This window comes from Hemicordylus capensis, chromosome 3 (assembly GCF_027244095.1).
Source record: "Hemicordylus capensis ecotype Gifberg chromosome 3, rHemCap1.1.pri, whole genome shotgun sequence".
Lineage (NCBI taxonomy): Eukaryota > Metazoa > Chordata > Lepidosauria > Squamata > Cordylidae > Hemicordylus > Hemicordylus capensis.
In genome coordinates, this window is record NC_069659.1 from 324,815,660 (window position 1) to 324,840,174 (window position 24,515).

The window sequence follows — 24,515 nt, forward strand, 5'->3', positions numbered from 1 at the left end:
AAATACCATTGGTCTGTCTAGCTCAGATTGTCTACACTGATTGGCAGTGGATTGCCAAGATTTCAGGCAGGGTTTTTCCCCAAACCCTTTCTTTGCTCCTTGATAAAAAGAATCAGTCCTCACTTAAGTTTTAATACCTGTTGAGACTGCAGCAGGTTCCTCACACTACCTGCCCAATTATGACTTATCACAGTAACTGAAATGGGAAAACTACAGTCATTCTTAACATAACCAGATTAACAGCACTAAATGACAAAGCACCAGATAGATTTCTCTGTGAGCCAGACTGATTTAATATGACAGGATTCCAGCACTGCTCGGTTCACTCTTAGCACAGTGGTCTCCAAGGTAAAGAGGAAGGGGGAAATTATATACGGCACAATGAATTCATTGCTGCCCGATAAAACACGGTTTTAAACAAAAGGCTTAAGTTTCAGACAGGCATCAAAGAGAAGGGAGCATGTGATCCTTCCAAATAGCCAATTATAACACCAAAAAAAAAAAAAAATTAAAGGGCTGTTCTCAGAACTGATCAAAGAAAACGAGCTGTTCATTAAACATGTCATGTCTGCTTTTCACATAGTCAATTAAATAACCCTAACATCCCCAAAACTGAAGAAATAAGTGAATCAACCATGTATTATGAGGCTAACCTAACAACAACTAAAGCTGTAGTTGACTTATGATGTTTAAATAAAAGTAGCTTTGTATCTTACAAGAACTTGGTTCTTTGAGCGAATTCTCCAAAAGTAGTAGAGGTCGCTGCAAACATAATTGGACTTTGGAGCATGTGGATTAGTATTACTTTTTGAAAACCATCATCCATTTGAGAAAGAGCTACATCAAAAGAGGTCACCAGGTCACCATAGTGGATGTGTGGACTTATTTGGTTTGTATTACATCACTCTCCATACTATGGACTTCACCAATCCTCCAATGCTACATATTTGGTTTCATTGATATGATTTCCAATCATTTATGTTTTGTCTCATCTGAGATTGTAAATATTTTCAATTACAGAACTACACTGGATTAAGTTGTTGCTTACTTTTCATTGCATGGTTAGTGTATAGTTTGGTGGGGATCTTGTTGTTTCTTGTTGGTTTGATCTTAGAGATACCAGTATACACTATTTATCTTCTAAATAAAATAAAGTTCATGAGCAGGGGAAAGTTCCTATCAGGCCTCCTCTACTAATCAGGGCAAGTATCTAGAAGGGAAATTTTTAGACACAATGGGACTTACCTCTGAGTAAACACACATTGGATTGCACTGTTAACCAGGTTTCCTGATTAACATTTTTTGAAGCTGGTTAATCCTGATTATGGATGAACTTGGTTAGCCGTAGCCCTGCATACCAACACTTTCTCACTGAAGTTAAGGTAGAAAGAAAGAATGTGTAGGAAGGAATTCATGATTTAATGGCCTGCTCCTGATCTGTGGTTAAGAGGGAACGACCCTTACATCCTCCCAAGCCCTGTATAATTTATAACTGTACTTCTTGCATTGAAGATTCAATGCCTGGTCCATACAGAATGAACCAACAGGTAGAGTTTTGAGACAAATTAGTACAGGCCTTGACAAATTTTATTTGGATCTAGGAGCCAGCCCAAAAATGTAGGAGCCAGACAACAGAACCTAGGAAGATGCCTTATACAGAGTCAGACCATTGGTCCATCTAGCTCAGTACTATCTACACAGACTGACAATGGCTTCTCCAAGATGGCAGGCAGCCCTATCTCAGCCCTATCTCTCTCAGCCCTATCTTGGGGATGCCAAGGAGGCAACTTGGAACCATCTGAAGATGCTCTTCCCAGAGCGGCCCCATCTCCTAAGGGGAATATTTTACAGTGCTCGAACATGTACTCTCCCATTCAAATGCAAACCAGGGTGGACCCAACTTCGCAAAAAGGACAATTCATGGCTGCTATCACAAGACCAGCTCTCTTCCACACTTGCAAAATTATCAGTTTGATGGACATTGTGGAGGAAATGGGTAAATGGGCTTCTCTTTATCCCCTTTATAAATAACATTTAAAGAACTCTACCTCTGAATATTCCAGTCAAGGCACCACAATTAAGTTTCTAGGCACCATGGCTCCCTGGTGCCTGGGATTTATCAAGCCCTGAGAGTGGGCTACAACACTCGGACAGCAGGCGAATACAATGTTTTAAGTGTTCTTCCAAACGGAGAACTATTTGTTTTTAATTGCAGAGTTGCTTTGTTTTACATAAGGCAGCACTCAAAATTATCAGTGTACAACAATTATTTGTTGTATTGTTTTTATGCCTGTTTTTATGTTTTTATATTTTTAACATGATATTTTTATTGTCTTTTTATTGTATGTTTTTAACTTTTGTAAACCGCCTTGGGGTTATCTTTTTAACGAAAGGCGGTATATAAATGCAAAAATAAATAAATAAATAAAATAAAACCTGAAGTGATACACTCCTCTCACCTCGGGACCCAACCATTCCATTCTGTTGCATGAGTAGACCACACTCAAGCTACACAAAATGCATCCAGGTCTGCAATTCTGAGAGCACCAACATCACCTAGTCTTGATTATTCAGCAGCTGGCTTCATCAAAAAATTGCAATTTCCATCTTTCTGTGTTAAATTTAACCAAAAGGACTGGGCTGAAACAAACTCTATTTCATCCATGTTTCCACTTTACAACCTATTTCTGACTTGTAATAATTTCATAAACTTTCCCTACATTAAGAGAGCCACCTAATGGCTCAGCGGGGAAATGGCTTGACTACCAAGCCAGAGGTTGCCGGTTTGAATCCCAACTGGTATGTTTCACAGACTATGAGAAACACATATATCAAGCAGCAGCAATATTGGAAGATGCTGAAAGGCATCATCCCATACTGTGCAGGAGAAGGCAATGGTAAACCCCTCCTGTATTCTACCAAAGCAAAGAAAACATAACTTCTACCAGCTTATCTGACAAAGAACGTAAGAAAAGCCCAGCTGGATTAGGCCCAAGGCCCATCTAGTCCAGCATCCTGCTTCACATACTGGCCCACTAGATGCCTCTGGGAAGCTCACAGGCAAGAGCTGAGGGCATGCCCTCTCTCCTACTGCTACTCCCCCACAACTGGTATTGAGAGGCATCGTGCCTTTGAGGCTGGAAGTGGCCTATAGCCCTCAGACCAGTAGCCATTGATAAGCCTCTCCTCCATTAATTTATCGAAACCCCTCTTAAAGTCATCCAGGCTGTTGGCTGTCACCACATCTTGTGACAGCGAATTCTATAGGTTGATTATATGTTGTGTGAAAGAGTAGTTCCTTTTGTCAGTCCTAAGTTTCTTGGCAATCAGTTTCTTGGGATGACCCCTGGTTCTAGTGTTACGCGAGAGGGAGAAATACTTCTCTCTATCAACGTTTCTCCACCATGCATGATTTAGGGAGGCTGGCTGAAGGTGGAATGGCTGAAGATGGGCACAGTTCTTGGATGGGAGGAGCCAAATCCTGATTGGTCTCAGCCCAGCCAATGTGGAGGACTGGCTCTCTGATTTTTAACTCAGTTGCTGCAAAGTGGGTATGCTGCATATGGATGGGCAGAGATCCCGAAGACAAGATGGAGAAGAAAAGAATAGCAGTGGATTTCTAAAGAAGGTGAATCCAAATAACCCCACACTCCCTACCAAAACACTCCATATGGTAGAGCCTCCTGAGGGCTGTCAATGCATGCTGTGCTCAGGGACAAGCTGGCAGCAAAGAGAGGTGGGGTTGAGTTATACAGGCAAGAAACAGGAAGGAAAGAACTGTGCACAGGTCACATGCAGTGTTCCCTCTAAGGCGTGCGCATGTGCACACGCTCACAAGTTTTTTTTATATCCACTCAGTTAATTTTAGATCCCGCTCAGGTTGAATCAGGAGGGCCCCATTCTGAATGCATGTGCACACACTGCCTTGATACTGCCGCCCAGAGAAAAACACATTCTGCACACAGATTGGGGGGGGGGGGGGGAATTAGAGGGAACACTGGTCACATGTTCTCTGAGCTCAGTTGTCTTCCACCCAGATAATTCAAGCTCATTCAAGCTGCAAGAGACTATGCCCCTTCATAGCTTAAAGCAGGGATGGTCAACCTGGGGCTCTCCTGCTGTTGTTGGACTGCAACTCCCATCATCCCCAGCTGCAGTTGCTGGGGATCATGGGAGTTCTAGCTGGCTGAAGAGCATCACATTGGCCATCCCAAACTGTCAGGGGGCATATTGCAGAGAGGGAAAATTGGTCTTGGAGAACGTGCATCCTCCAAGTCTCATACCATTTCACCATAAAAATGTTCATGGGTCCCCACTTTTATTCTTCACAAGTCAAACCTATATCCAAAGACATGAAAAGAGGGGCAGAAAAGCAGCAATAATTTTTGAGCAGGATATTTCTAGAAAAGTATGGATGCTGGAATATGATGTAATTTTTTTTACCAACAAAGCCTCAGTTCTGGTAGAGCAATAAAGGGACAGGATAAAATCAATGTTTAGTGAAGTGCAAGTGCTTCATATATTTTGTTCACAAAAATGTAAAAGACATGATCATTATTATTATTTGAAGCATTCACCACTTCATACCTCCAATGTGGTGAATATTGCATTTCCAAGATAAGAATTTCAATTAGTTCATTCTAATTGTAATTCTAGCTTTAGAACAAAGCGTAAGATATTAGTTTTTCAATCCTTTTCGCATTAGCATCAAAATTAGCATGAAAGCAGGTATTTTCTGTAGAAAACAGGTGGGAGGAAATGAAAAATGAATACGAACCATCTCCCTGCTGAGCAAAGAGGCACCTTTTACAGTGTCAGGTCTCATGTTTAGCAGACGAAGACCAGCTGTCCCTATCCAGACCCAGAACAGAATCCTTCCAGTGGATGTTGCTGGTGCCCTCCCCCACCCCACATTTCTTTTTATATTGTGTCAGTCCTTTGGGGAAAGGAAACCTTCTCATTTCTTTTCCTATGTAAACTGCTTTGATAACTGTTTTTTGCTGGAAAGCAATTTATACATATTTGTAATATAATAATAATCCTCACCTCAAAGAAAAGCCCTGATAAATTAAGAAAGTGCTACCAGCAACAGTAAGCCACCTAATGGTGCAGTGGGGAAGTATCTTGCCTAGGGAACAAGGAGTTGCTGGTTCGAATCCCCACTGGTATATTCCCCAGACTATGGGAAACACCTATAATCATCTCATACTGCACAGGAAAGGCATCATCTCATACTGTGTGGATGATGGCAAAGGTAAACCCCTCCTGTATTCTACCAAAGACAACCACACGGCTCCGTGGTCGCCAGGAGTAGACATCGACTTGACGGCACAACTTTACCTTTACCAGCAACAGTAAGTACAACATCTCGCTCCCACACTCAGAAGTGAGTAAATTTTCTTGGGCTGCCTTAAGGTACTGGCCACAATCATACGTAACCCGAAGCCAGAGTTGAAGGAGCCTCCGGTTGAAATTTGTGTATGTCCAAATGTGTGCAACCACAATTCAGACCGAAAACCTACCCACAGATTGTTTATTTATTTATCATATTTTTATACTACCTGATATGTACATCTCTCTAGGTGGTGTACAAAATTTAAAATATTTAAAAGTCAACAGAGATTAAAAAACATGAAACAATAAAAACATAAAACAGTTATTAAAACAAATTATTAAAATTATTACAATTGATTCTAATTAAAAGCTTGTGAGAACAGGAGAGTCTTGAGGGTCCTCCTAAAAACAAACAAAGAAGGAGATGCTCTTATTTCAGCAGGGAGCAGATTCCAAAGCCCTGGGGCAGCTACAGAGAAAGCCTGGTCCTGAGTCGCCACCAGATGAGCTGGTGGCAACCATAATCGGACCTCTCCAGAAGATCTTAAAAGGTGGGAGGGTTCGTGACAAAAGAGGCGCTCTCTTAATAGCCTGGACCTAAGCCATTAAGAACTTTATAGGTAAGAACCAGCACTTTGTATTTCACCCAGAAACATATCGGCAGCCAGTGCAGTTCTTTCAAAACAGGTGTTATGTGGTACCTTTGAGTTGTCCCAGAGACCAATCTGGCTGCCGCATTCTGTACCAATTGTAGTTTCCAGACTACATACAAAGGCAGCCCCACATAGATCGCATTACAGTAGTCAAGCCTGGAGGTCACCAGCATATGTACCACTGCTTTAAGGTCATTCACCTCTAGAAATGGAAGTAGCTGACGTATCAGCCAAAGCTGATAAAAAGCACTCCTGGTCACTGCCTCAACCTAAGAAACCAGGAAGAGTTTTGGGTCCAGGAGCACTCCCAAGCTACGTACCTGATCTCTCAGGGGGAGTGTAGCCCTATCCAGAACAGGCAGATCTAAACCATCTCTTGGGTCCTGCCCCCTCCCCCGCCCCCCCGTCAGTACCTCCATCTTATTTGGATTAAACTTCAGTTTGTTATTCCTCATCCAGCCCATTACTGCCTCCAGGCAGGCATTTAGGGAAGAAATGCAATTTCCTGATGAAGTCAACATAGAGAAGTAGTTCTGGGTGTCATCAGCATATTGATAACACCCTGCACCAAACCTCCAGATGATCTCTCCAAGCTGTTTCATGTAGATGTTAAAGAGAATCGGAAACTGTATGGAGTCTTGTGGAACTCCACACTTCAGTTCTCACTTTGCAGAACAACAGTCTGCAAGCAACACCACCTGGAATTTACCAGAGAGTTAAGAGCAGAAGCATTCATTGTAAAACAGTGCTACCCAATCCCACCTCCCTCAGGCAGTCCAGAAAAATACCATGGTCAATGGTATCAAAAGCTGTAGAGAGATCCAAAAGGATCAGCAGAGTCACACTCCCTCTGTTGATAACCAGTTGAAGATCATCCATCAGGCCGACCAAGGCAGTCTCAACCCCATGGCCCACACGAAAGCCAGTTTGAAACGGGTCTAGATAATCTGCATCATCCAAAACTGCCTGGAGCTGAGAGGCCACCACCCACTCAATCACCTTGCCCAACCATGGAAGATTAGAAACAGGTCTGTAATTAGCTAACTCTGAGGGATCCAGTGCAGCTTTCTTCAAAAGTGGTCTAATAATAGTAATAATTCATATTAGGAGTTTCCCTCCCCAGACTCCGATTTGTACAGGTTGAGTACCCCTTATCCAGACTGCTCAGGACCAGAAGTGTTCCAGATTTTGGACTTTTCTGGATGTTGGAATCCGGATTTTGGAACAAGCATAAAAGAAAGCGAAGAAGGCAAAGATGGTGTCAAAACACATGGCGCACAGCTCGGAGCAGCAGCATGCTGCCAGGAGCCGCTGGAAAGTTACCAAGCCACACATGCTGCGCTTGAGCGAGTGGCTTCTCCTACAGGCAGTCTGTCAGCAGTGGCCCCCCTGCAGGATTCCCTCTCCATGCTCTTGGGCCTCCAGGGCAAAAAGCCAGCTGATGTGGTGATGGGAGCCATCTTGCCGCCCACGAAACTGGAGGCTGCCGCACTTGTAGGGAGGGAGGACACAGAGCCTCCTTAAGCGCCCTGGTACCGGGCAGAGCACTTCTGGCCCCAATCAGAACACAGTGTAGGAATCTGTGAGCAAGTGATCTGAGGCGTTTTTTTAATTTTTGTTACGGCATGGTGTCTGGATTTTGGATCATTCCAGGTTTCGGATGTCTGGATAAGGGATACTCAACCTGTACCTTCATTTTACATGCAAACATGGCACCACAGTCCCCCACTGCGGCAACCAGAGTTGAGGGAGAAAGCTCCTCCCTCGCTCTGGCTGGCTGCCAGGGCTGTCCTTCAGTCAAGAAGGAAGCCCATGCAACCAGATCCCCCTCCTTTCTGCAGTCTCTGTGACTGCAGTTCGCTTCCTGTCCATTACATGCGAATGCAGACAGGAGATCGGGGGGGGGGAGCAGAACCGCGAGTCAGTTGGACCCGCAGTTTCGCATTACATGCAGATGCAGCCGCTATGTTCTCTGATCTTTCAAACCATGGTCTAGAGAACAGTCTCCTCCCCCGCTCATTCACAAGAACACTTTCTCATGTATTAAACCTCAGTTCATCCAGACATCTAAACCAGCAGACTGTGGTTTGTGCAAATGCTCCCATCCACGACGGCAAAACAAGTGGGGGTGGGTTGCGAAACCAGGATCGCAGAGATCAGGATCAAACCATGGTTTGCAATACCAGTTTGGAGAAATTGTTCACACTGCAGTCTGCTGGTTCAGACATCACATCATGCTCTGAGGATACCAGGAATTGTTCAGTCAGGCATACAAGGGCAGGAGGGGATACAAAGACAGGAGAAATGTGTGGCATATTTCTGATCCTTATGACAATAGTTTGAAAGATGGGTGATTGTGATGTCTGAATAAAACCTTGCTATGTTGCAGTTACATTGTCTTGTGCAAGCTACTTCGCAAACAAATATTCAAATGTCTGTTGAATCTCTCAACTTGTCAGGATAAGATCTCCCCTCATCCAAGCTAGCTGTAGCCAGAATTCACCAAACAATGAGGTTATTGTCATGATCTTCGAAAACCGGGTTAGGGGAGCCCAGCCCTATAAGGTTTTCAGAGGTTGTGTGCTGCAATGGTTGCCTCGCAGTTCCCAGCAGCAAACCTCCTTAACTGCCCCCATCCTTAAAGAGTGCTCCACTAACCCCATTTCACCGATCATTAGTTGCCATGGCGCAGCTCCCCATCATGATGACTCATGAGGAGACCCCCAGCCGGGAGGCTACAGCAAGCCTCCCAGCCTTGGGGGTCTCCCCAGCATGCCCCATGCACTCTTGTGGGACATGCTAGGACTTCTGGAGGTCGGACGACCCCCGATCCCGTGACCCCGTGACAGAGCCGGTAATCATGTGGGTGGTCGATCCGGCCGCCCAGGGCAAGCTCCCTGCTCATCTGCGGGGAGAGAGGGCTAAGCCCTGGTTAGGCTCTATTCACGGATCATGTGTAGAGCCTCAATATACATATTGTTTCTATCTTTTAAGTTCTTTACACAATTGTGAGTATTTTACTGAGAACTATCATTGTCAGTGGTAAGTAGACATGTGCACGGTCCAGAGCAGTCCGGACCGGCACCGAAGGGGGGCCTTCCTTTTAGGGCAGGGAGGGCATGCTTACCCCTCCCGCCTCTTTGCCCCCGCCAGCCCCCGTATTTAACAGAATAACAGGGTGCTGGAAACCAGCCACCCCCACCGCCGCCCGCCCCCCGCCGCGAGCAGATTTACCCCAAAAACTACCGATACCACTGCCGCCGCCACCGTCGCCCGCCAGCCCTCCCTCCCTCCCTCCCAGCCGCCCGCCCGAGTCCTCACCCGATGCTTTGTAAATAACGAGAGGAGCTACCGAACAGAGCTCCTCTCGCTAGGAAGTCCTGCAGCATATTGAAGCTTTGCGTGCGCGCATGCGCGCGCCGCAAAGGACACCAATCGCCGGAGGCCTGGTCTACCCGCCTTTTCCCGGCGGGTAGACCGGGCCTCCGGCGATTGGCGTCCTTTGTGGCGCGCGCATGCGCGCACGCAAAGCTTCAATATGCTGCAGGACTTCCTAGCGAGAGGAGCTCTGTTCGGTAGCTCCTCTCGTTATTTACAAAGCATCAGGTGAGGACTCGGGCGGGCGGGCGGCTGGGAGGGAGGGAGGGAGGGAGGGAGGGCTGGCGGGCGGCGGCGGCGGCGGCAGTGGTATCGGTAGTTTTGGGGCTAAATCTGCTCGCGGCGGGGGGGGGGTGGCGGTGGGGGCGGCTGGTTTCCAGCGCCCCGTTATTCTGTTAAATACGGGCGCTGGAGGGGGCAAAGAGGCGGGAGGGGTAAGCAAGCCCTCCTGCCCTTAAAGACATACCCCCCACCCGGACCCGAACCAGCCAGGGCCGAACCGGTCCGGCAGTTCGGCCATTCTTTAGAATGGCCGCCGGACCGGTTCAGACACACCCCTAGTGGTAAGCAAAATGGGAAAGCAACTATTAGGAACAGCACCAGGAGGGTTGAGGAGAGCACCGGTGGGGGGGGGTCCCCTACTCACATACATTATCACTGTCACTCCTCTACTGAAGCCCTTGAAGACTGTGTAAATAAACGGTCACTGCCACCCACTCCTGACAGATCCCCAGCCTCTCTGGCTCAGGAAAAAAGGGCTCTGTTAAGCAGCAACAGCTGCCATGGAGGGAAGGACAGAGGAGGAGAACATCTCACTCATTATTTTTGACCCCACTGATGCTAACCTTCTTTGAAGCAAAAACATTGGTGCTAGCAGGGTCAAAAAGAGTGAAAAAAGATCATGCTCCACTCCTTCCACTAAGAATATCCCTCCCACTAGGAAGTGGGACATGCCAGAGGCCCTGAATCATTTTTTAAAAGGGTCTCTGGGGAAAACTTTCAAATCCCAGCGGAAGGAGAACGCTATAATAGCAAAGGAAGTAGAGCACAATTGTCTCATATTCCTTTGGTTCCCACCAGCTTGGGCTCTCTCCCTTCCTTGACATCTCTGGTTAGCGGTATATGGGCCTCAGTAGGAGCTTGACCATGCCAACCACTGGCTCTGGAGCCTTCCCTACATCCTACAAGAGGCTGGATTGTTTCCACTCACACAGGGGCAAAACCCTCCACCTGTGAACGAATAATTGCAAAAGATTGCTCCTATTTCAATATTAGAAACTAGAAATGCTGCTGCACACCCTTTGATTAATTTTAAACTGCTGAAAAATCACAACTCACGATGTTCAACGATGTCTCCAGACAAGAAAATCCAATTATATTTTTAAAAATCTTACAAATTGTACATGGTGGATCGCAAAATGTCAAAAGGAATGAACGCCTTTATTTTAAGTCCTTTGCTGCCCCCTTGTGTAGAATTTCAATGGCTTAAGCTACAATCCAGATACAGCTCATAAACCTCCATTCCCTGCAAAGGTCAAAACCTCTTGTCTACCACAGTTTATGACTTCCCCCTACTCCAGTAGTTAGCAAGATCCATTATTCTAGCCTGCTCCCCGGCACAGAAGTATACATACATGTGTACCCTGGCTAATGCAAGATGATACCCTACAGTGACACAAGGTCTGCTTCACACATTCCATTTTTAGGCATACACTCTCCAAAAACTGAAGTGTGAATGGGACAAGCAGGGATTTTAAGAATACCTGTATATTCGTCATCAGAGAGTTCCACATCAAGTCTACAGATAGTGACAAACCACACAGTGTAATGCATCAAAGAGCCCTTAAGTGACATCCTATCTGTAGTAAGAAAAAGCAGGGTTACTCAGCTTCTATCATTGCCAAGAAACTCACCTTTAATATCATAGAAACACAGGAAGCTGTCATATACTGAGTCAGATTAGAGTCTATCTAGCTCTGTATGCTCTTCACAGACTGGCAACAGCTTCTCCAAGGTTGCAGGCAGGAATTAGGGATGTGCGGACCGGTCTGGAGGTTCGAGATCAAACCAAACCAGCCCCCCGCCCAGTTCCATCTGTGAATTTTTTTGAAAACTTTTAAAAAATAAAATAAAGATACCTGCAGCCCCTTCGGGGGGCTTCCTGTAAGCCGCGGGTGTGTGGGTGTGTCCGCAAAGGTTCCTCGCCCCCCCCCGCTGGCCTCTGAAATCACCGCCGCGGCCAGGTAAAAAGGTCTCTTTTCAGCCCATTCGGGCCTCGTAACTGTGCGCGGCAACCATTTTGGCCACCGCTGCACATGCATAAATGGCCTCTGCAAGGCCTGGCATGGCCCATGGCCTTGCAGAGGTCATCTGTGCATGCGCGGACCGGACCAGGGTGGTTTCGATGGGGCCGGACCAAACTTGGCCGGTCTGGTTTGAGTCCAGTCTGGACTCGAACCGAACCGGGCCAGCCGGTTCCATGCGCACCCCTAGCAGGAATCTCTCTCAGCCCTCTCTTGGAGAAGCCAGGGAGGAAACATGAAACCTTCTGCTCTTCCCAGAGCAGCGGCTCCATCCCCTGAGGGAATATCTTACAGTGCTTACACTTCTAGTCTCAAATCCATATCCAACCAGGGCAGACCCTGCTTAGCTAAGGGGACAAGTCATGCTTACTACCACAAGACCAGCTCTCATATCATTGCTGGCAGAAGAAGTTTTTGTGGAGTTCAACAATGCCCCAGAATGCCAGGGGCATAGGATGTCACATAAAAGGCCGGAGAGCCACACCCACCTGCAAAGCACAGGATGCCACTCTAGCCGCAGTGGTGCAAGCCTCTGGTAGGACCACCCCACCTGAGAAAAAACAGATCTATAACTCCCAGTTCTCCCTGAGCCCTCCCACTGGTCTTAACAAGGTGGTGTGTGCATGTTAATGCTAATGCTGCACTGGTCACTTCCAGCACCAGTAGAACAATATGGACAATGTGATCAGCATACCCAAATCTAGGCAGCAGAGCTCAGGCAAGGCCTCGGCAGATGATTTTGTGCTCCCTCGTAATCAAGGGAACCATTTAAGGAGAGAGCAACTGCCACCACTCTCACGTTTCATAGATTCAAGTAGGGATGTGCACGGAGCCACGGAGGCATGGTCCGGCACTGGAGGGAGTGTGTCTTTAAGGACGGGGGGGGGGGTAGTACTTAACCCCACCCCACCCCGGCACTCTTCCCCCGCCCCCCGCCGCTGGACTTTTCTAAAGCGTTCTTGGAGCAGAAGAGTTCCTCCCTGCCGCCCCTGCCCCCATCATTGACTTCCTTCCAACAAGCCGAAAAAGCTGGTGGCGCGCGTGCGCCTGTCTCCGCTAGCGCGCACGAGCCGCATACATCATTGTGATGTATGCAGCGTGTGCGCCGCTGGTGACGGGCATGCGTGCGCAGCAACAGGCGCATGTGTGGCGCCAGCTTTTTCGGCTTGTTGGAAGGAAGACAATGACGGGGGCAGGGGCGGCAGGGAGGAACTCTGCCGCCCCAAGAACACTTTAGAAAAGTCCAGCAGCAGGGGGCAGGGGAAGAGCAGTGGGTGGGATAAGTACTACCCCCCCACCATTAAAGACACACTCCCCCCCACCCACCGGACCGGTCCGGAGGCCTTTTGCATGGCCCCGGACCAGTCCATGCACACCCCTAGATTTAAGGAGATGCCTCTGAATTTTTTTGCGAATCTTTCCTACCACTTTTTCCAAAGAAAACTCCAGGCCTTCCTCCTATGCAACCCTACCCTTAATTGCAGGGGTGTAACAATAATAGGGCAAGGGGAGACAGTTGTCTGGGGGCCCACTGCCTTGGGGGGCCCCCAGAGGCAAGTCACATGACTGACTCCCCCAGCCACACACCCGCCCGGGCTTCCTTCAGTTGTATTCTTAGTACTCCAGGAGTGTTAAGACCTGGAGCTACCAGAACAGCATGTCTTTCTCTAGTACCATTAAATGGCTTGCATCGTCCACAATTTACAAAACCTTTTAAATAATTTAGGATGATGTTCTATTGTGGCACATAGGAGATAGATAGATAGACAGATAGATAGATAAATAGATATAAAATTTTACTATGCTTTTTGTAACCACTATTCAGCCTCATTTAAGATTTCTTTACTCGATGAGCTGAGCTTCGGGGGGGGGGGGACATTGTAAAATCTTGTCTCTGGGCCCACTCCAACCTTGCTACGCCCCTGCTTAATTGAGATCTCTTCTTCCAGGGATAAGACATACAGGGCATGGTGGCTAGCTTGCTAATACTCTTGAACTGGAGTGCTTCTGCATCATTCCTAGTATAAGGTAAAGCCAGGGGATCTTTCTATTAGATTGTCCTCTTTATCCATGGGAATTACTGGAGATTCAGAACTGTGCTCACTTTGCCTACCTCAGCTTTAGGAGAAGGCTTTGAAGAACTATTATTGGATTAATGACAGCATGATTAAAAAGAAATCAATATTAAACATTACATCTGTGCCCTTTTCTTTTACTCATATTAGTTTATTGTATTTTGATTAACATTGTGCAAAGTGTAGCAAATCTGTGAGGTGGGGGAGAGAATCACATTTCCATAAGTAAGTTCAGTTTCAAACCGGTTCTCTGTAGGGAGATAAGTACCATTCGTTAAAGAGGCACCACTGTGTAATTTCTGCTGTGCAGTGCAATTTCAGCTAGGTAAGAAACAGGAGATGCCAGAAACTAAAAAGATAACGTAACATACAGCTTACCATGAAATACACCATTGTCCACCAAAAAATGCCTGCAGTACTGCAGACAGCTTCTCTTATCCAGGTTCCAGTAACTCATTGTTAGGAGACTTTCTTCTCAGCATCAAATACAATTATCCTGTGAAATTAAAGAGGAGATCAAGGTATTGTTAAGGTGGAAGTGATCATTCTGTAGAAAGGGAGAATCTTCTAATAGTATTAGCCCAAATAAAAATATTTTGTATTAATTTCTGTAGAAAAAGATACCCTGCTTTACCTAATGGCACAGCGGGAAAGTGACTTGAATAGCAACCCAGAGGTTGCCGGGTCGAATCCCTGCTGGTAAGTTTCCCAGACTATGGGAAACACCTATATCAGGCAGCAGCGATACAGGAAGGTGCTGAAAGGCATCATCTCATACTGCATGGGAGGAGGCAATGGTAAACCCCTCCTATATTCTACGAAAGAAAAACCAAAGGGCTCTGTGGTCACCTGTAGTTGACATCAACTTGATGACACACTATACCTTCGCTTTAATAGTTCCACAGTTTTTGTCTGCGCATCAGTCACTTCTGGGGTCAGTAATTAAGAATATGAATATTTATAGAACGCTTTTCAACAAGAGTTCCCAAAGCTGTTTACAAATAAATAAATAAATAAAAATAGCTCCCTGTCCCCAAAGGATTTTTTTTTAGCTGCTTTATTGTATTTTAAAATCTTTGTTCCCAATCATTGATTGATTTTAACTGTTTTGTGATATTTGTGAATCGCCCTGAGCAATTCTGTAAGGGTGGTCTAGAAACTGAATGAATGAATGAATGAATGAATAATCTGGAGTGGGGTGTGGGCAGAGACATAAGATAGACATCAGCAACAGCCACTGGAGGGATGCTGTGCCAGGGATGGCTAGGGCCAGTTGCTCTCCCCCTGCTAAATAAAGAGAATCACCAGTTTTAAAAGGTGCCTTTTTTCTCAGTCCATCATCAAGGTACCTAAGTAGGAAAAGAAAAGCCAGTATGCCAAAGACATGGAAGGTACACAATGGTGTTCAACTATAAAAATGACATACTTCATAAGATAGATCAGAATATAATTGTATAACCACAAAAGTGGATTTTATGTTCCTCAGAAGGAGGTACTCACTGCCTCTTCACTGTTCCAATCTCTCCAAGGACAGGGAATCAACTCCACCCTTTTCTAGAGAATAAGCATATCCCAAAGTCTTTCTCCATTCTTTCAGGTTATTGTTATGCCCACTGTATCCGTTTTCATTTGCAACTAAGCTCTCCAACTCCCCCATCTTGGCTCAATGACTTCTAGTATTTGCATATAAACATTTATACATTGTTTCCCTTTCCAGATGTTGTTTGGCCTGCACCTTCTCCCCTGCAGCCTTTTGATCTCTTTGACGGGCTGTCATATCCTCCCCAACTCTCATGTCCAAATTCTCCCTTATCCCTTTTTAATGATCCAAAACACATGCAGCTTCATACCTTAGGATTTCGCCCGCCCTGAATCAGACACAGCCCAGCTCCTGGCTGCTTCCCCCTACCCCAGGGACCAGTTTAAAAATTAAGCACCAGCAGTCTCGTTTCATTGTGACTGAAGTGGAAAACATCCCTTTGTCCAGGTTCAGCTTGTCCCAAAACGTTCCCCACTGCCTACCAAATCCAAATACTTTCCCATCCACATGTTGAGACCTCTCAACTTCACCTGTTGAGCTATCCGTGGACATAGAACAGGTAGCATTTTCCAAAAATGCTGCCTGGCTATGTTCAGTATCTAACATAGCCATTATATGAACCTGTCCATGAGTTAAGGTAATCTCTAGGAGATCCATGTCCCAGTGCCCCACCTTTTGAGGCAATGCAGGCAGCAGATGCAGAAAGGGCCTCTTTAGTGATGAAACCCAAATCATGGAACTTTCTCCCAAGAGATGTGCACTTGGCACCTTCATTGTTATCTTTTAGGCAACAGGCACAGTTCGTCCCGTTCTCTTGGCCTTTAGTGGTCTCTCTGAGAGCTTACGGTATTTTTATTCACCCCCAATTGATCAGCTGTGTTTTTATCTGCTGTTTTGCTTTTATCGGTGTTATAATGCCTTGCTGATTTCTTTGTTTATATTGAACTGTTAGCTACCTCGAGACATTATGGCAATGCAGGACACAAAACTCTTAAGTAGATGCTATGATCAAGAAACGGACCCCAGGGTTCGTTCTGCCACAGAAACAGAATGGCACAACTACTTCTCAGGATGGATTCTCAGAGGCTTCAAGAAGCATGTTTAGCCACCCACAACCCAATGGTGTTCCGAAGTGCACCCTTTTATTTCCTCCGATTTAAATGAATTGTTGCCATTCACTCCTATGGAATAAAGAAAAGAGCTGACCTTGGGCCCATTGTTGGGGCCACTCTATCCTCAACAGCCTGTGCTCCATTCTCACTGATAGGGATTCCTCAGGGGGTGCAATTTCTCTGCACAGAGCACGCAGCAGTACAACGAACCCTTCACCCAGACCCCTGCAATATACAAGCCCTACATTCACACACACTCAATCACAGTGATTTCCTCCAAACATAGCCTGCCAATCACAACTTCATAACCTGACAGTTTGTAAACCGTAGTTAAGTCACAGCTCCCAAGATCAGACAACGCATGGAACTGTGGTTTAAATAGCCAGGACTCTTCCAGCACAGCTCCTACCGGTAGTGAGAAGGAGGGAACTCCTGCAGGTTTGGAACTCTTTAAGCTCAAGTTCACAATGGTCTGAACTAGGCCAGTGATTAGTATTTTGCTAGTTAATAATGACAGTTAAAGTGAAAATGCATAATAAGCAAGGTCAATAAAGTGAAAGATCTATATAGAGCTGAAAATCTGGTGCCTGCACTCAACCAGCTGAAAATCCTTAACAATTAGCCTTCAGAGCCTGTAGCCGTTTTGAATGTTTGTCTACCGTTTTGTGGCATCAGCCCCAAACAATGCAAACAATTGTAACTATTATTTTCAAGGACTAACATATAACTCATTAAGAAGCTGATCATTAGATTTCTCTCCACAAGGCTTCCTTTGTTCACATCATTTTATTCAAGGCATTTTTACAAATTGGAAGGAGGCTGTACAAAATCCATCTCATTGAAAAAAGGGTCTGTTAGGAAAGATATTTTTTAAAGTCAAACTCTCAAAAGCATGCATTCAGAGGGATTAAGGCATGTACTGTTTTCCTTCCACAATGGAGTTTGTCCAAAAAAATGTGGTTTCTCAAAAGACAAAGACTTTTCTTAAGACAAAGAAGTGGCCAGAATTTCCAAGAAAGAAAACCACTCCAAACTGGAGGGGGGGGACTGAACACAATAGATGCAGGCAGCATGGTGTGGCTCACCATGGCAGAGCTCAAAGTGGTCCCAAACCAGGCTCCTATCGGTTCAGGACCATTTTGTTGGTGGTGGTACTGAGGCTGCTGGTTCGTTCTGGAGGCCACCACCACCACTGTCCATCCAGGACTGAGAAGGTCCAGGAGGCATAAGTAGTTCCTGTTCCTCCTCAGTCTCAACCGGGCAGGCAGGAGTGGGGGTCACATTGCTATTGGGGATTGGAGAGATTGGAGAGAACGATCTTGCTGAGCTAACAGCTGATGACACCTCCTACTCCACTGCCACAGGAAGTGCTTCTTGCTTGCCAGAGGCGGACCCCATGTTGCCTTTAGAGACCCAAGTGGTCTCTGTGGCATGGAGCACCTTTTACCAGCAGAGGCTGGTATGCCAAGTGCAGCGTATTCTGGACAGGGACAACCTTGCCACAGTTATCCACGTTCTGGCAACTTCTAGGATTGATTACTGCAATGCATTGCTTGTAGGGCTGCCTTTAAACAGAAGTTAATTCAGAATACAGCCGTTCGACTGCTAATTGGGACTGGTTGCTGGGAACATATTCCTTCAGTGCTTAAAGAGTTCCACTGGTTGCCAATCCACTACCAAGTGAAGTTCAAAATGCTGGTTCCTCCCTTTAATGTCCTATGGCTTGGGACCCAGATACCTGAAGGAATACCAACCACATGTTCCAACCCGTGTACTGAGATAATATTTGGAGACGTTTCTTTGTGTTGTTTCCTTGGGAAGTGAGGTGGATGGCAATTGGGAATGTGTAATAAAAAAGCTTGCATGCATATATATAAGCTGTATCAAGTAACGATGTCATTTCACCTATTTTGCACCTATCAGAATCCAAAGCTGCTAAAAAAAGCACCCCGCATCTGCTACTTGCAAGTAGCCAACATATATAGGAGTGTATTTGGTTGTATGTTGCTATAAACTGATGTTTGCAGTTATGCAAATTCTACATCTGAGAGGTGAGTTTGCTCAGTGTAGTGGTTAGAGTGTTGGACTAAGACCTGGGAGACCCAAGTTCAAATTCCCATTCAGCCATGAAACTCATTGGGTGACTCTGGACCAGTCACTTATCTCTCAGCCTAACCTACCCCACAGGGTTGTTGTGAAGATAAAAAACATGTACACTGTTCTGGGCCCTCAGAGGAAGAGTGGCATATAAATGTAAAAATAAATATAGTTTTAATTATTACCATTTTTCTATCCTCAGTCTAAGGCTCTTGAGCTTTTCAAGCATTTGAAATGACAAACTTATTACAACCACAAGAATTTCAACAAATGAAACAATAAGAGGCAAGGAGATAACAGAGATATCTTAATCTGTGAAGGCAGGAGTCTGATAGGTTGCCAGGGGAAGAGAATTCCAAAGGTGAGGGGGGCCACAACTGGAAAAGGCCCTGCTGAGCAATGACAAACAGCTATGCCTCTGAAAGCGGAGACGAAGTGAACAGAGCTGTGGAAGAAGAACTTCGTGACTGACCCGTCTTTTACAGAGCAGGAGGCCCCTCTAGTACCTTGTGCTCTGTTTAAGGCTTTAAAAGCCAAGACCAGCACTTTGAATTGATAGCCTGAGCAGCTCTTTACACACCAACAGAGTGTGCTCTTTATAGCCTGTACTAGTCGTATTTTAAAAATTTCTACAGACTGCTTTTCTCTTAAAAATATGCAAAATGGCATATGATAAAAAACAATAGCAGATTTAATCATCATAAAACAGCAGCTGAAACAGCAATGAAAATATTTCTAAAAGCTTGAGAAAATAGAACTTTTTCCTCTGGAGCTTTCCCAGACAGCAGGCTTTAATGTGAGTTCAAAGTTGCCAGGGGGGGAAACCAGATGCAAAAAGTAGATTTTTTTTTAACCCCAGATATAAATTGGGCCACACTCTAACGTGGAATGAAAAACTCAAATTGTGTGTGAAGTACTCCTCGATAGCTCGCAGGCATTTCATGGCAAATTTGGCCAATATGTGAACACACTCCTCCATTCCAAGTATCTTTGAGAACTGCAGTCCACAGCTGGGTTTCCCCTTTTTCTTTCACTAACAGAGAACATTTTTACTCCAACATGGCAACAGACAATTCTATCAAACCATGATGTTTATGTAAAGGTACATGGTGCACCAGTTTATGGAGGCAGGGCCATTAGCCCACTGGACTGTTTCAAATGAACTGCCTTTCTAGAAACACTTGGTTGTAGCATTTAACCTCAGAGATGCTGTTGCACAGGCACAGAGAACCATTCTCACCAAGATGGCAGAAAAGGCCAAGGAATAATCCCTGTCTCATCTCTTTGCAAAGGTCCAAAGAGCTTAACTGCATTAAAGTGAGAGGTCCACCAGGAGAGGAAATAACTAATCTCATTTTCCTTCAACGCCTCTTGCAACTCCAACCTTTTGTTTGAACTCCACCAGTAAAGTACATTGGATGGCTAGCAGGGAATCCTATTGATTGGCACAGATGGCTGTTTACTGCTCCCTTCCCCCACTAGCAAAGCCCAAGCCTGTACCGCTCAACCACAATAACAAACACACAAAAGCACAGCACACGTGCAATTAGGGTGACTCATTCTTTGGGTCAATATTTTGCTACACAGTAGAAGTGCCCCATGTTCACAATCGAAGAGCAACACATTGCCGAGATCAAAAAGTGTAGTCATTTGTCCTTCTATTAGTTCAAGAGTTCAAAAGAGGCCAGATTACACCTTTTACCAATGACCAAGGATATCACCTTTCTTGTCTATCCACAGAAAACAAACAAACCAGCCAAGACTAGAATCACACACCAACTGAGATTTCAGTATTAAATGTAAAAGCCACCTATTGGTGACTACCTTCAACAGATGTCAGTCCATCTTAGTGATAGAAGCTCTATATGCCTAGCATTGGCAACTAAAGCAGTGGCCATTTTAATACCACAAGTGCTAAAAAGGAATGTGTTAGACGAGGACAGTACCCCCCGCTAGTCCTATCAGGATAGATAGATACACTCATCCATTTATGTCTAGGCAGGATATTGTTACTTTGATTACTCTTTGGCTATTATTCAACCAATATGTAGATACTGATAGTCAAAAAAATATTTCATTTCAGATGAGAATTTCGGTGCTTACAGTTTTCATTCACATGCTAAAAAGCATGCAAATTGCAAGTTAAGGTGGACACTTTAACTTCTGCATCATGTACTACTACTACTATGGACATTTATATATCACTCTTCAACCAAAGTTCTCAAAGCGGTTTACAAAGAAAGAAAGAAAGAAAGAAAGAAAGAAAGAAAGAAAGAAAGAAAGAAAGAAAGAAAGATAGATGGGCCCCTACCCACAAAGGGCTCACAATCTAAAAAGAAGCATAAGGTAGATAACAGCCACAGCCACTGGAGAGATGCTGTGCTGGGGTTGGATAGGGCCAGTTGCTCTCCCCCTGCTAAATATAAGAGGAGAATCACTTTAAAAGGTATCTCTTTACTGTAAGCAGTAAAGATTTTGTACATTCTCATAGATTATGCTGGCTTTAAAAATGAGGCTACATTAGCCAACATCAAGCCTTGGTCTAAGTGCACATTGGGCTAAGGAGGGATGCTTCCAAGCAGAACAGATGCAGCTTCCCCACTTGCACCTGATGAATTTCTGCCTGAAAACACCTAACTTGTCTACTTAAATTTGAAAGTTTTTCATTATTTTAAAAATACACTGCTATATGAGCATTCTCTGTAAATGTTAAAATTTTACAGCACTTTAGGATCCTTAAGTCACCTCATTATATTATCAAACTGTATTACTTTATTATTAAATATTCAAAGGATTGTGTTCTGCAGTTTAACACAAGATTAGGAGGTTGTTTATAAGATTTATACTGTATCATAACTGACAAAAGTGGGCCAATACTACTAATCCATTAGAAAATGAAGATTAAAATACAATGCACAAGTTGGAAAAATCATTTGAATATCCCAGGTCACCTTTTAAAAGGTGTATCTATTTGTCCCAATGAGAAAATACTACAAACGATTTAGCAATACAATAGAACAGCCTACACTTCTATTAATCATTAGCTGGGATTCAGAAATAAAGAGAGATATTACCAACAGTTCTATTTATTGCATTACATTCTGCAGGATGCAATGCTTTGCATAGCAAGTTTAAATATTAACCCCACACTTACTTCTTTCCAAGTAGTGATGCAAAATGTGAGATTTCTGTTAAGCCATTTTGTGGAGTGCTTCTGAGTACTAAGCCAAAAAACCTTTAAAAGATTCTGATTATTGACAGGATAACTGTGTTCAAATCTGAGCCATGAAAATGTTGAGTTCATTGGCCTCTTCTGAGTGTTAGATTTTCCTAGCCTATTAGTGAGTTTTAGGTACTAGATGGCATCATGTTTACTCTTCATTATTCGGAAGGCTATGGACATTTACTTGCCAATCATAGTTATCACTACATCGTTTATTAATAATAATTATTATTATTATTCCACCTTTCCTCCAAGGAGCTCAGGGCAACATAGAAAGTTCTCCCAAAGTTCTGCATTTGTCCTCACAAGAGAAACCTACAAGGTCAGTTACACTGAGACACAGTAACTGGCCAAGGTCACCCAGTAATCTCCATGTACAGATGACAATTTGCCATAAATCTCCCTGGTCTTAGTCTAGGACTCTAACCACTATACTACATTGTATTTCAGTCCACTCCTGCATTGGTTGCCACTCTGCAACACTGACTCTGAACATGCACCCTTAAATACTCATCTAATGCATTTTAAGGTTGCACTTATTTAAGTGCAAAATGACACAAAAAGAAGCCACCATAAACAGTAACATTAAAACACAGCCACAATTTTAAATGAGACAAAAGTCAACTAGACCAACCACAGGACCAAAAAAAAAAAAAAAAAAGGTTCTGCAAGCATTTGAAAGCAAGGAGGGCTTCTCAACAGAGAGGTCATTCTATAACACTGGGGCCATCTCATAAAATGAAAGTATACAGAACAGGGTCCAATTCACTGACAAAAGGAATAAATAAAGGAAGGGGGAAGCTCAAATCAAGAAGGCAATGTGGGAGGGACATGATAAACACTTTAAAAAGCCTATTAAGAACATAAGAACAGCCCTGCTGGATCAGACCCAAGGCCTATCTAGTCCAGCATCCTGCTTCACACAGTGGCCCACCAGATGCCTCTGGGAAGCCCACAGGCAAGAGCAGAGAGCATGCCCTCTCTCTTACAGTTAAAGTTGTTTTGCCCTCAAGTCAGTGTCAACTCTTGGCGACTATGTGGTAGAATACAGGAGGGGTTTACCATTGCCTCCTCCTGCGCAGTGTGAGATGATGCCCTTCAGCACCTTCCTATATCGCTGCTGCCTGATATAGAAACATACCAGCAGGGATTCAAACCAGCAACCTCTTGCTCGCTAGGCAAACCATTTCCCTGTTACTCCCTTGCAATTGGTATTTAGAGGCATCTTGCCTCCGAGGCTGGAGATAGCCTATAGCCCTCAGACTAGTAGCCATTGATAGACCTCTCCTCCATTAATTTATCTGAACCCCTCTTAAAGCCATCCAGGTTGCTGGCTGTCACCACATCTTGTGGCAGAGAATAACTAACAGCACCTCGAGTGAGGCTTGTTCTCACTCCTCTTGCCTCATCCCAGTTACCTTACTCTTCCGGCTCGGTCTGGCTGCAAGGTTAACCCCAGGTGGGGAACTGGGCAAATGACCAGCATGAATGCTAAGGGTTAATGCCACAACCAGGAGTGGCAAGGGAGAGTAAGGCAGCTTTGACGGGGGCAAGAGCAGTGAGAATGAGCCGAGACCTGTTTACCACCACCACACAGCACCCTAATCCACCTGTACTGGTCACCATTGCCTCTAGCCTGAAAGGGGAAATGTCCTTAAGGCTAGAAAGCAGAATGGTTTCAGATTCCGCTAATGCAATTTAGATTTAAACAATCTAATTAAATCTTGCATTAAATCTAATGCAATTTAGATTTTAAAGAAATTCTGAGAAACCTATTTAATAGCACACCCTTTAGGAGCCACATATCATTTAGTTTGCACCCTGCAGAGGCTACTAAAGGAGAACATTTGTTTGCACCCAAGTGTTACCATACTTTGTTCGCTAGCATTTGCCTCTGGGTAAATGCTTGCTGACGAGTCTATCATGTAACAGCCAGTTTCCAAATACAAGTCTGGTCCCTGCATGAAGAGGCAGACAAGCACCAGGAGAGATGGAGGCTTCTCCCCAATCCCTCCTAGTATTCCCTAGCTGAACTATGAGACAAACATATCCCCCAATTAGTAGCTCGAGACAGTTGTCTTTCCTCTTCTGTTAGTAGTCAGAAGATGTGGTTTCATCCCTGAGGTTCCTGTCCCTCCTTCAGGATGCTGTCAGGACCTGTGGCTGTGCTACTTTGCTTTGGCGTTGAAATGTTTGCTCCTGGGGTTACGGCAGGTGAGCACCACCAGGCAAACCATCTGCCTTTGTTTTCTCTTAGCTGTATTAGGAGAGGCTTCAATTACTGTTTTCCTATGGGGGAGGAAAAGAGGTGCACCATAACAAAGTTTAACAACTCAAACCTAAATAGAACCCATGAAGCTTTCTCGTGTGTGGAGACTTTATGGCCGGGTCTTCAAAAATGCACTGTAATATACACATGCAAAAACAAATGCCAGGGGTTTTATTGTACTCCTTGTGAATGCAAAAATACTTCATGAGACACCAAATTGCACATTTTAACCACTCATGTTTTGTTTTACTGAAATGTGAATGGTAGTTAAGAATGTAAATGTTTGAATCATGTGCTCAGTACACAGTATAGTGCTGACAACACCACTCTGATAGCTGAGAATGCAGATAATCTGCAAGCTCTGGTAATGAAAGTCAAGGAGCACAGTGATAAAGAAAACGAAACTAATGACAATGGGCACAACAACCAGGATCAGAATTGATAATGAAGACATTGCCTTTTAGTGTCGGCCATCAACAGTAAAGGATCCAGCAGTCAAGAAATATGCTGCAGGCTAGCACTTGGTATGGT

General features: G+C 44.7%; 1 protein-coding gene across 3 annotated transcripts in view; it reads right to left on the reverse strand.

The window, feature by feature from the left end:
• LOC128349399 (1-phosphatidylinositol 4,5-bisphosphate phosphodiesterase eta-1-like) overlaps positions 1–24,515 on the reverse strand; it is a 204,512-nt gene that overhangs the window by 163,588 nt on the left and 16,409 nt on the right. For all 3 annotated transcript variants that reach the window (XM_053305602.1, XM_053305605.1, XM_053305603.1), the window contains exon 2: positions 14,122–14,239. In XM_053305602.1, coding sequence (XP_053161577.1) covers positions 14,122–14,200 — 79 coding nt within the window. In that variant the 5' untranslated portion in view covers positions 14,201–14,239. The remainder of the gene's footprint in view (positions 1–14,121; positions 14,240–24,515) is intronic.